The sequence below is a fragment of the Halichondria panicea genome, chromosome 9, assembly GCF_963675165.1.
Source record: "Halichondria panicea chromosome 9, odHalPani1.1, whole genome shotgun sequence".
In the NCBI taxonomy this organism is placed as follows: domain Eukaryota; kingdom Metazoa; phylum Porifera; class Demospongiae; order Suberitida; family Halichondriidae; genus Halichondria; species Halichondria panicea.
The window spans coordinates 2,586,204-2,597,890 of record NC_087385.1 but is presented as its reverse complement, the minus strand read 5'-3'; the positions used below and the strand labels follow the sequence as shown (position 1 = coordinate 2,597,890).

The 11,687-nt window shown below is 42.3% G+C and overlaps 2 protein-coding genes and 1 non-coding gene across 4 annotated transcripts; 2 read left to right on the top strand and 1 right to left on the bottom strand.

Moving 5' to 3' along the window:
* On the top strand, positions 1-2,914 carry LOC135341145 (uncharacterized). The gene is made up of 6 exons (XM_064537640.1): positions 1-162; positions 336-452; positions 904-1,124; positions 1,596-2,236; positions 2,348-2,496; positions 2,714-2,914. Exons 1-6 carry the CDS (start codon positions 94-96, stop codon positions 2,828-2,830), a joined length of 1,314 nt encoding a protein of 437 aa, XP_064393710.1. The 5' UTR covers positions 1-93; the 3' UTR covers positions 2,831-2,914.
* An 85-nt stretch (positions 2,915-2,999) lies between these two features.
* On the top strand, positions 3,000-11,673 carry LOC135341139 (protein VAC14 homolog). 2 transcript variants are annotated; one of them, XM_064537634.1, is made up of 13 exons: positions 3,000-3,202; positions 3,508-3,658; positions 4,029-4,199; positions 4,740-4,910; positions 5,146-5,255; positions 6,098-6,204; positions 6,710-6,847; positions 7,101-7,594; positions 7,891-7,956; positions 8,994-9,322; positions 9,453-9,627; positions 9,794-10,164; positions 11,425-11,673. In XM_064537634.1, the coding sequence occupies exons 1-13, from the start codon at positions 3,102-3,104 to the stop codon at positions 11,543-11,545; spliced, it is 2,505 nt and encodes an 834-aa protein (XP_064393704.1). In that variant the 5' UTR covers positions 3,000-3,101; the 3' UTR covers positions 11,546-11,673. The 2 variants fall into 2 exon arrangements, with proteins under 2 accessions (XP_064393704.1, XP_064393705.1); XM_064537635.1 differs by having other exon boundaries at positions 8,994-9,326; positions 9,457-9,627.
* Trnat-agu (transfer RNA threonine (anticodon AGU)) lies at positions 11,274-11,347 on the bottom strand. Its single transcript has one exon. It is a non-coding gene; the product is annotated as a tRNA-Thr (tRNA).
* Positions 11,674-11,687: the final 14 nt, after the last annotated feature.

Sequence of the window (11,687 nt, the reverse complement as noted above, 5' to 3'; positions counted from 1 at the left end):
TTTGGGTGGGGCTGGAAAACCCATGTACATGACATCAAATTAAAGATACGCAGCTGCAGTGATTTAGAGCTAGACATCCAATAGTAGCTAGCTATGGACGACCCTGTAACAGACGTAGTGATAGTATCTGAGCCTCACAACTGTCCAGACGGCTACACTGTGGTAAGCTTAAGCTCACAACATAAAGTGTCTTGATAGTGTCCAGACACTCGGTGTAAACTAGCTGTAAACTTTACACCTGTAAAAGTGCCGCCTATGCCTGGACCATAGATACTAGATCTGTGTCACAGCCGTCACATTTGTACATATTAAAGCTAACTGTTCTGATTTTCCAGCTCAGAGAGTGTCCCTGTGGGCATGAAGCCCAGCTGTGGGAGATGGTGCGTGGGGGGATAGACAACAACAGGTATCTCTGTTTCACCAAGAAACCAATGAGCACTGACAAAGAAAAGGTGTGTGTACGTGTGTGTATTGCTACATGCAGCTTGTCACCAGATCAGACTGAGCGTTTCGCGTCTTCTACTAGACATGATTGCAATTACAGTCGTAGCTACCGAGCTTACCGTACTTCTTCTAAATGCACAATAATTACATTTTCTAGGCTAGTGTACGCAAAACAAGCAGAATTTATATTGTGCCTTATAGGAGAAATCTCCAGGTGGCAAAGGGGGCCTCTTTTAGAAGAAGTACGGTGTATATAGCCAAGTTAGTCGTCCACATGCATGAACTAAGGGAGTAAAGAGTGCACTTAATTAGTAAGGGTGGTGAATTTTGGGGGAAAATCTAAAGTTTCCCAACAATGTTGAATGTTGTAACATAATGATGTCTACCACTAAACATTCAATCATGTGAGACATGTCTGTGATGATAATGGGTTTACCCCCCTCACACACATGCACACAGGACACTGTGATAGAGAGCTTGTATATCCCAGGGCCAGGGGTCCAGTATCTCATGCCTTTCTACGAGGTAATCTCCAAGACAGTGGAGGGACAGAGAGAACCTCTCAGACACAAGCAGCTAGCACTGAAAAGGGTACCTAGGAGTCAGGCCAAGAAAGTGGTGTCTGATATAGTGGTGGCAAAGGGGAAAGACAGCATCTCAAAGAAATTTATAAGATTGGAGTAAGTAATATTATGGTATCGTACAGCTTTGTATTACACATTAGGGTGTCATACAGAATTTTGAAGTAGATAGGGAATAAAAGCACGCGCAGGGGCGGATCCAGGAAGTGTGAAAGAGTTAGTCTAAAAGTCATCCAAAAGGTCAACTTAGAGACCCTGTTAGTATACAACATTGCCGACCCAGGGGCGTGCCTGGAAAAAATAATGTATTGATTAAGTGGTCTTAGGTGCATTCTAGTGAGTTTGAGGTTGACAGAGCGTTCTCGTTATACAACTAGTACCTGAATGCTAAATTTTAGGGGAGGTAAATTGAAGCCAGAGGGGGATATCCCCCTTTCCCCCTGTATGACACCCTGCACATGAACATAATTACATGTACACGAGACATTTTCATAATGTACATGTATCCCTTCCTCCATTCTTACATGTTTCCTCAATTAACATGGCCGTTAACTGTATTCTCTTTTATAGGAAGATCAATGGTGTTCGTATTTGCTTCCGCCAGGAAGAATACACTGAGCCTCTCTCTCCAACAAGACCATCTCATACAATGGACGACATGGCCGTTGGCACAAAAAACCTCTCCCTGGACAACAAAAGAAGCAGAGCACAAACCGTCACTCCCAAACGTATACAACAAACCTCTCCACCTTCCGAGATTGAAGTGAGACGTTCAAGTTTGCCAGAAGCTGAATACTCTTCAATGCTGCCAATAGTGGAGGAAGTTGCAACTGTCAAACTTGTTCAGAGCCTAGCCTCGGCTCCATCACCATTCGTCTCCACACCACCAGTTGACCAACCACCTACCGACCACCCTCCACAGAGGTACCCCCAACCGAGTGGGCAACCTTTTGAAGCCACACCTCTGTCCCAATATCCTCCTGCACCCAGCAGTGGCTATCAGGGCTACCAGGCTCCATCACCATTGGTCTCCACACCACCAGTTTACCAACCACGTACCGACCACCCTCCACAGAGGTACCCCCAACCACCTCTGTCCCAATATCCTCCTGCACCCAGCAGTGTCTATCAGGGCTCCCAGTACCCACCACCGGCTAGATATCCACAACCTGCTGTTGCTGGCTACCATCCTCAAGCATACACTCGACCAGGTAGGCTTATTTGAAAGTGTTTATTTCATTTTACCTTTAAATGCATCAGTTAGTGTTAGGCCTTGTTATACCTGTGCAAGTTAGGTACATTCCTTTCCTTTATTATCTCAGATGGCTACCCACCATCGTATGGCCAACCAAGGGGGGTTCCCTATGTAGCCCCACCTACTAACGTGGGCTATGACACCAGTATTGGGTTCAGTGTCGGTGGAGGAGGGAGCACATACCCTCCACCCCCATCACAATACCCCGCATCTCAGGTAAGCATGGCTAGAATCTGGAGTTAATGCAGCACTATATAATTATAATGACCATAGGCCCAGTGGTTGTTGTTGGTTTTATTGAAACACCTGTCATCCATACCCATACCCATATCCATACCCGTACCCAGGCATTCAACAACAGTGTATGTGCATATGTATCTATCCTCTGCAAGTCTATCGATTTATAATTATCCTATACCTTTATCTCATACAGTATGGTAGGCTGTCTGGCCAGTATCCTCATCCCCCGGCAACCACACCAAGCCAGCCAACCTACCCACCTGGTGAACCTTCAACGAACTCACATCATAGCTACGGATTCAATCTTTGATCACTGAGCATTAGTACATATATTGGTTGTGTTAACTTAGCCTGTGTTGTATTGTTACTGCATAATTTATTCTCAGAAGTCTTATATACTTTTTATGATCTGGGACACAGGAAAAACAGTGGGGGGAGGGGCTGCCTCAACTGAGTTTCCTAGCTCCGCCCACATGCAAGCAAAGCAAATTCTGCTATTAGTGGAAAAGGTGTCACTGCTCAGAGTTTATACTATTCTGTACAGAACTATTAAACTTTTATAGTCTTGTAAGCAAGTTGCAATGAGTGACAAGGATCCTCCTTCGCTCTCTGTGAGCATCTCACGAGGACTGACTGACAAGCTGGTGGAGCGGAGAAAAGGGGCCGCTCTTGAGCTGGAAAGGTCACCCCCAAGCTAGCTAGCTAGCTACATGTAGCTAGATATAGATCTAGTTGCATGCACGAATGAAATTTAGGCTGTAGGTCTATTAAAAATATCCCATATCTGCAGTGGTAATATATTATCTGTATTAGGGAATCTCAAGAGGTGTAGATGTCATTGTGTTGTACAAGTTAAGCAAAACGTACACGCCTCCTAGCTCTCTCTCCTTGTCAATACACAAGTTAATACACATTCACGCTACCTGTATACACACTACCATACCCCCACGCACGTACACACCACCACCTCCCCTCTCCTCCTTACAGGCTAGTAAAGGACCACATGATGATGAACGACTACTCCCAGATCAAGCAAGTTATATATGTGCTGGAGAATGAGTTTACTCTCTCCACCAACCCCAACACGCGTAAGGGAGGTCTGGTCGGCCTGGCTGCCATTGCCATTGCTTTGGGAAGGGTGAGTGAAACAAGAAATACCATAGCTGTTGAGCTGTTGTGCTCTATTGCGGTTCGAATAACTTGGGGTCGGTATCTGACCAATTTTTGCAATTCTGGCTCGTACATACATGAGTCAGCTCTCCTGGGAGTATGTAGTAATAGCTTCAGAAAAGAATTGTGTTGCCCTATATGCAGTGCAAAGAAATGAACAATGGCTATAGTATTCTGTATTGTATGACAGGTGGGGTGGATGATAGAAGCAACTATACATCGATGATAAACTCTAATTCTAGACACTCTGTTTATGTATACTACTCCCTAATATTTCCTGAAAGGAAAAATTAATAATATTATTCTATCTATATAACAACCCCATCCCTCTCTTTCAGGGCTCTATCGGGATTAGTCTGCCGGAATTGGTGAGGCCAGTGCTGACGTGTTTTGAGGACCCGGATGCTCGTGTGCGTTACTATGCATGCGAAGCACTTTACAACATCTCTAAGGTAGCCAGAGGAGCAGTACTGGTATTCTTCAACAGTATTTTTGAAGGACTTTGTAAGGTGAGATCCAAAAAATACATCACTATGTATGTATACAGTGCATGCAGTCTAGAGACTTGAATCACTTCATTTGTACAAAGGTTGTGTCAACTTAATTTGCAAGTATAAGCCCAGCCAGTATATAGTAGTGTAAAAATACTTCAATGAGACTGTGGAAGGCTAAGCGCTGCTTTTCTATACATTTTGCATGGAGCTGCCATCTTGGATGATAGACGTTTCAGAGAGTGTCAGAGAGTTGTTTTTAAACTTTGCCATAGCAATTGGTCATCACTTATGCAATGAACAAGCATGTAAAATGTCATTACCAGCGCTTTTTGTCTTTGACGTCACAGAAATAGAACTTATTATCTCATAAAATAGATAAAGTTGCTGGTACCAGAAAATTCATACAGTGTTATGTGACAATTTTTGACCTTAACCGACTTGAGTCACTAGGCTTGTGTCACTAGGCACCCTAAAATACAGATAATAAATCTGACAACAGTTAGGAAATCTTTAGAGATTTATTATGATCACACCTCTCTCCATGCACTTCCATAGCTGTCTTGTGACTCTGACTCCAATGTCCGTTATGGGGCTGAGCTACTGGACCGACTAATGAAGGATGTGGTGTCGGAGAACCCGCACTTTGATGTGGACACCTTCATCTCTCTACTGAGGGATCGTATCTACTCGAAGGACGGCTACGCTCGTCAGTTCCTCGTCTCCTGGGTGAGTATAATTCTACTAATTGTGCCATGTAAGCCAGCAAGAAATATTGCCTCTGTGGTGGTAAGATTGAAAATGTATGTGTATTTATTGTGGCTGGCAGCCTCTGTTTAGTACTTTTATTTCAGCTTTGTTAATTTGTTTCTTCCTAATACACATTACGTATTCTGTTGTTAGTACATGTACTAGTAGTTGTTTTCTTGTAGCTTGTGAGCACAATCTTATCCTCTATTTGCAGGTGTCATTCCTGGACTCAGTGCCGGACATCCACATTCAGGAGCACGTCCAAGAGTTTATTGACGGACTCTTCCTTATTCTAGGAGACGAAAGGAAGGAGATTCGCAGAATGTGAGTGCGTTTACATTGTGGGAGGGGTATTTTACTGAACACATGAGTACAGTAGGTCTGAGTATTTCAAAGTGTTCAATGTTTTGAGGAAGAATTTTATCGTATACTTGAGGGACATTCTGTGTACTGGCACACCACCATTGTAATCCATGCAATGTAATAATGTACACAAGTTTACTTTATGCACATAATAATTCCAACATCAACATAATATACAAGTACTACAATTCATGTACATGTGTTTGGATTGACCTGCCTAAACAATAAATGCCAGGTCTATTTTATGCCTCGGTGCGCATGCGCAAGCGAGGTATACGGTAGTGTGTTTGTGTGTGTGACCGTGTATCTCTGTCTGTGTAGACTGCTAAGGATCAATGAAGTGCAAGTAAGAGTTTCTATAGGCTTCTAGTAATGTTTTTATTCGTGGATTTGCAAAATAATGCTTCACTCTTGAGTTTTGTTTACTTAGAATGCCATTGCAGCCTTTTCAGAAGAATGTGTAGCAAAACTTGTCCATGGGGTGTTGCTACTCTACTAGCTCTGCACTAGAACGCTAGCTACATTGTATTGGTAGCTGCAAGAGTGAGAAGAGAGCTGCAAGGCTGAAGGCGGCTTTACTGCACTGATGCAGCCAGCCATTAGTTTTAGACTTTGTACTTATGGCATCCTTTTTAGCATCAATCATGGTCGATCATTTCCCATTGGATAGCTAGTAGCTTTAACACATCCACCGAGGCATCAGCACTCGCGGTGCTTTCATTCTATTTAGAGTTACAAAGAGCATTATAGTTCTCTCCTGTGCTGTCTACTCAACAATGGTTATCAACATAATTTTCATGCAGGACAGAGGAAGCTCTCGGTGAGCTGTTGAAAGAGATACAGCAGCACAGTGCCACAGTGAGGTTTGACGCCATGGCTAACATCATTGCAGTCCACTCACAGTCTAGCAGTAAGTCATACTGTCAATCTAAGTATACCACTTAGCACATGTATACATTGCTTTTCAACATACCTACTTTAACTCGTTTTAATAGCCCCTTATCAAAACGCATGTCACCGTTAAGATCTCGCTAGCCTCTGAATATGCGCCACCCTCGATCTTAGGGACCTCTAGCAACAGCTGCGTTGGCAATTATTTATGTCGCATCCTAATGGTAGCCCACCTATCCTCGATTCCAGGCTCCTGCATGCTGCCTGAAATTGAGGCTTAGCCATAGTAGACTAAAACAATTATATGCAAACCTCTAAATATGCGACACCAGGCTTCAACATAATTTTTTTACCTCCAAGAGAATCGACGGCTCCTTAAATCGAGGTCTTACGGTCAGTTAGCATGGTTTGAGTCAATTTTTCTGAGCTCATTCGCGAAGGTTTTTCACCCGTAAAATATTCTTGTAATACGGTATTCAGTCTCCCCATTTGCTTTTAAGTAGTAACCTCTCGTTCATACCCAGGTGAGCTAATCCAGTTCACTGCCATAACTTGGCTGAAGGTGTTCCTGGACCTAGCTGGCCGCTCCATGATGAAATTCACCTCGAACTTCCTCCTCTCAATCCTCCCTTGTGTCGCTTACGACGCTCCCAACAAGTCACGTATCCACTCAGCAGTGACGTACTACTTTTTGTGTTGTATTGTTGATCTGGTATGTATGTACATTTCTGTATTAGAAACTGTCTTTTTATGCACAAGAATGGTTATTTTCTTATAGATCAGCCTTTCAAAACTGTGCCTCTATTGTATCTGCATATTGTAGACCAACAGTAGCCACCCCTGCTAGTGTTAACTCATCTACCTGATGAAATTCGAATCGCTGTTTCTTGTCGAACCTTAACTCAGTTTTCCCAGACATAAAGAGGGTTGCATTTGAGGTCAACGATCGACTCAAGAAGCTCCTACAGGCAGAGGATGATGAAGACACTTCCACTGACGAGGAGGCTAAATGTTCCAACACCCCAATGGAGCCCCGCTCACAAAAGATTAGCCCCCCTCAACCTCCTACCTCGCAAGCCATGATGGCCAAGCTTACTCCACAGATGTCTCCTAAGCACACAGCACGTACAACCGTTGCTGCACAGTCTGATTCCAAAAACAGTCCATCTGGTTCCAATACAAGTAGCCCTAAGCTAAGTCCCAAATCAGCGCATACCAGCCCTAACGAGTCACCTGAAAAAATTTGGGTGTCCCCTCCTTCTCCTCCTAAGGACGCGTCGACCTCTCCAACGTTCCACCTCCTCCCTGTACTAGGAGTGCTGATCAACCACATGCAGAACACACGACACGAAACGAGAATGGAGACACTCAGATGGATAATGTGGTTGCAACAGAGTATTCCAAAGAGGGTAAAATAATATAGCAATGAATCTCTTATTGTACAATTAAGGTGTTATGTGTGGTAGTCATTGTCTATTATAGTGTGTTGACTTTGATAGTTACATGACTGTAGTGTATATACATGTGACCTCTTTGTTTCTTACATGAACTGTACATGTATGTTGATACTAAGTGGCATGAATGTTAGCCTCGACGCCAGGTCGTTTGTGTTAACATCTAATGGCCTGGAATTGAGGGCTACATGAATGTGGGCCATCTATTATTATTACCCCGATTGTATATCTTGTGAATATGTTTCACACAGATCTACTTACAAGCTGGTAAGCTGTTTCCTGCTTTATTGGGCATGCTCACTGATCAGTACGACAAGGTGAGTGGGGGTGTATGCTGAGTAGGTGTAATTAATGTATTCATGATAGTCAGGAGATGTCTCTTTTTAATAATAGGTTATGTATATTCATGACCATTGGGACACAAAAGGCTAATCATAGTGATGTGTTTGTGTAGATGTGATTTTAGATTTATACGTGTGCAGGCCCTAATTTTGTGTGTGTATGGGAATTATTTAGTTCTAATATAGATTGAAGAGGGAGAGGGATTGGAAACGGAAGTTACCTCGAATTATATCCGCGTTACGCTGGGGTTTAATCGAGGTTATGTATCTAACGTTGAGTAAAATCTAGGCTAGCTAGTACCTTGATTATATACTACATTTGTACACTTCCAACTGACACTTAGACCATAATTATGGGACACAGTACACCGATGAGTTGCACAGTCTTGGCTATTATTAGAAGCTAGGTACATAAAGATCTCAGTGTGACAAAAGAACGTTTTGTACCTCTAGCTATCTTCACAAAAGTAAAAATTAAAATTAAATGTACTTTTTCTTTTCCAACTGATGCTCACCATTAGGGGGGCATGAGAATGCATGACGTTTTAGGGGGGCTCCGAATAATTTGCAGTGATCATAATTCATTTTTCCCGCGTGTTGAGCAACCGTAACACGGATTGACATCAAAGGCTCTAGTGGTGCCATGCTGCAAATTCAATGTATTATGTCATGTGACGCTAATTCCATTTCCAATCTCTCCCCCTCTTCAATCTATGGTTCTAACTAGCTTAGCAACACAAGGAATTCATGCAACTACATCTTGTGATTGCAAATTATTATTGCACATCTTTGGCAGCTAGGCAACTGATGAGTAATTATAGTTCTAATTTAGTAACCTCATTTCCTGTATGGTACATACTGTAAGCTATTACAAAGAGTAGCATTATGAGGCATGGTTGTTGTGTGAAAACATGCCAGTAAAAAGTATTGCTGTTGAAATGTGCAGTAAATTAATGTTGTGCGTATCAACATGGTACATGTACATGTTGTGTGTGACCCACAATTTCTCTCAGGTTTTGAAGATGGCGTTGCAAGTTCTCTCTATCCTCTCCACTTCCAAGGTTGGCCTTGAGATTGATGCACAGACAGAGCCTCGCCCAAAACCAGCCCTAACCTCTACACTGGCTACTCAAGCAGACGGCAAACCCAAAGCATCAACAGATACTAGAACCAGGTCACCAGTGCAAGCAAAAGCCAAGGAAACGAAATCAAAAGCCGTGGTGGCAACTACTGAAAGCAAGCCTCAACTAAACAAGTATTTTAGGTTGTTTCTACTGGAGTTGCTGAAGATGTTTGGTACTGATAGGGCACTACTGGAAAGGAAAGGCAACTTGCTAATCAGGCAAGTGTGTATAGACAGCCATAGGAATCCCTTAAAAAGACATTGACAGTCAAAACATCCTAATAAGTTGATACAACACTGCTTTTGAATTGTCACTCATTAACAATTGCTTCAACCATCTCACCTACAGACAGCTGTGCTTATTTGTGGGTGCCTACTCTGTGTACTGCACCCTGGCTGAGATACTTCTCTCTGAGGAGGATTTCATTTTCGCTTCAATCATGGTTCAATATCTCAACCTGATTCTCTTTACTGCTTCTGAGCTCTATGGACTGAGAATGCAGCTGAAGGATCTCACCACAACTGTGAGTGTGTATTGTCCTTGTGGGATAAAAATTATCAGTATTTCTATTACTAGTAAGTATAATTATTTTGTACGTGTCAATAACACGAGGTAACACAGTAAGGCATATGCGCATGTGTAAGTGTTTATGTTATTATTGCTACTGTTGCTGTAACTGTTTTCTCCAGGACAACTGGACCTTGTTCACTACCCTCTATCGAAGCTGGTCCCATAATCCAGTGGCTACGGTAGCACTCTGCCTACTCACACAGAACTACGATCATGCCTCCAATCTTGTCCTGAAGTTTGCCAACATTGAAATAACAGCGAGCCTCTTGAAAGAAATTGACAGACTAGTGCAGCTTGTCGAGTCTCCAATTTTCTCTCATCTCCGACTACAACTACTGGCCCCCCTTGACCATGCCTCACTTGTCCGTACTCTGTATGGCTTGCTCATGCTTCTTCCCCAAAGCTCTGCATTCAACTTGCTTAAGAACAGACTTAGTTGTGTGCCAGTTATTACCGAGGTCGAACAAGAAGCCAAAGTTAGGAGAAGAAAGTGAGTTTGGTTGCACTTTCAGGTGCTTCTTAGGAATTGGTGCTAATAAGTCACTGTCGCTATTATTATTTAACAGGCTGTAGCAAACAGCTTAAATACTCAAATTAATTGTCAGTTATACAATAAATTATACACAAGTAGTTTAGAATGTGATACAAAAGCACAAAGCCATACATAAAATCTTAGTGTGGTCTACACACTTCCTAGGGGCAATGAGACAGTAACAATAATAACCTGTTGATTGTGACTGTACAGGGTATAAATAACGAAATCAGAAATAGGTTCTCAGTGTGCGCCATAGTAACTGTTGAGAATGTGCTAACTAGCAATAAAAACACTGTTCTAAAGATATTGATTGAAAATCTGCACTAAATGCCATTCTGACTTATAGAGTTAGTAGTGTCTATTGTTTTAAGTTCTGAAATCACATTTTCAGTTGTGTTATTCACCATAACCCTGACATTAACAGGGTCGTCTTCTGCACATCTGCGACGCACTGAGGTAGGATTTTGAACACCATTCGGAGTATCTTGTTCAGTTGTTTTGACAGATGCATCTAACATCGGCTGCATTGCTCTGGCTAGGCTCATTGCTTCTTCTTCAAGTTGTCGTATCCGTTCTAGTCTGTCCTCAATGTGTTTCTACAGCAAAATTAATTATTGTGTGTTTAGTCATAAACAAACACATTGAACTACCTTTCGTCTGTCGTCTGCCTTTCTTTGCTTCTCATCAATACTTTCTTGAGACACTTCTTTCCTTTTGTTATGCCGATCTAATAAATGTTTTGGTGGCTTCCGTTTGGCTTTCTTTGGTTCGTCTTCAAACTCAACACTAAAACTTAAAGCAGAAGAAACCTTGTCTGGCTCAGCAGAGGATATCTTGTCCATTTTTGTTGAGACTGTTGTGAAAAATAATTTCAAAATAGTGAACACCCAAGGCATTTCCATGGCTACTTTACTATGAATATAATTAAAACAATGCTACTTTGGGTTGTACAGCACAGAATACCAACAGAGTTTAGTGTGTCTACTACATACTACGTCAGTACTAAGTACCTAAATTTTTGGGGCGAAAAAAGAGAACAAGAGTTTGTTGGGGGAACTAAAAAAAGGCCCTGGCCAGATTCGAACTAGCGATCTCCTGTTTACTAGACAGGCGCTTTAACCAACTAAGCCACAGAGCCGGACCAGGACCGATCGGCACATTCAATCATTTTATAATTAATTTTAAAATGACTTTCACCTTTTGTATTTTCTGCAGACCACACAGGACAGTACCTTCAAACGTCAGCTTTGATGATCTTCTGGAGCACTTTGTGACTGTTCAACGCAAGCACTCTGTACTGGCGAAGGAAAAAGCGACTCAGAGATTGAGCACTTGATGCGTTGTTTTACACAAATTGTTGTATGTGGATGTCTGTGAAACTAGCTATACTATAAGCCACTTGCACTTACTATATCTGACTGGTTCTCTTTATAATTTGCTAGCTAGCTATATAAATATAGTACGTTTGGCTTGGCTAC

What these genes read in the sequence shown, in the direction of transcription:
- LOC135341139 (XM_064537634.1), top strand. Translation starts at nt 3,102, where the DNA reads ATGAGTGACAAGGATCCTCCTTCGCTCTCTGTGAGCATCTCACGAGGA. An exon ending in GCCGCTCTTGAGCTGGAAAG is followed by an intron (nt 3,203 to 3,507) that starts GTCACCCCCAAG and finishes TCCTCCTTACAG; the next exon opens with GCTAGTAAAGGACCACATGA. An exon ending in GCCAAAGTTAGGAGAAGAAA is followed by an intron (nt 10,165 to 11,424) that starts GTGAGTTTGGTT and finishes TATTTTCTGCAG; the next exon opens with ACCACACAGGACAGTACCTT.
- LOC135341145 (XM_064537640.1), top strand. Translation starts at nt 94, where the DNA reads ATGGACGACCCTGTAACAGACGTAGTGATAGTATCTGAGCCTCACAAC. An exon ending in GTCCAGACGGCTACACTGTG is followed by an intron (nt 163 to 335) that starts GTAAGCTTAAGC and finishes CTGATTTTCCAG; the next exon opens with CTCAGAGAGTGTCCCTGTGG. An exon ending in AAGAAATTTATAAGATTGGA is followed by an intron (nt 1,125 to 1,595) that starts GTAAGTAATATT and finishes TCTCTTTTATAG; the next exon opens with GAAGATCAATGGTGTTCGTA.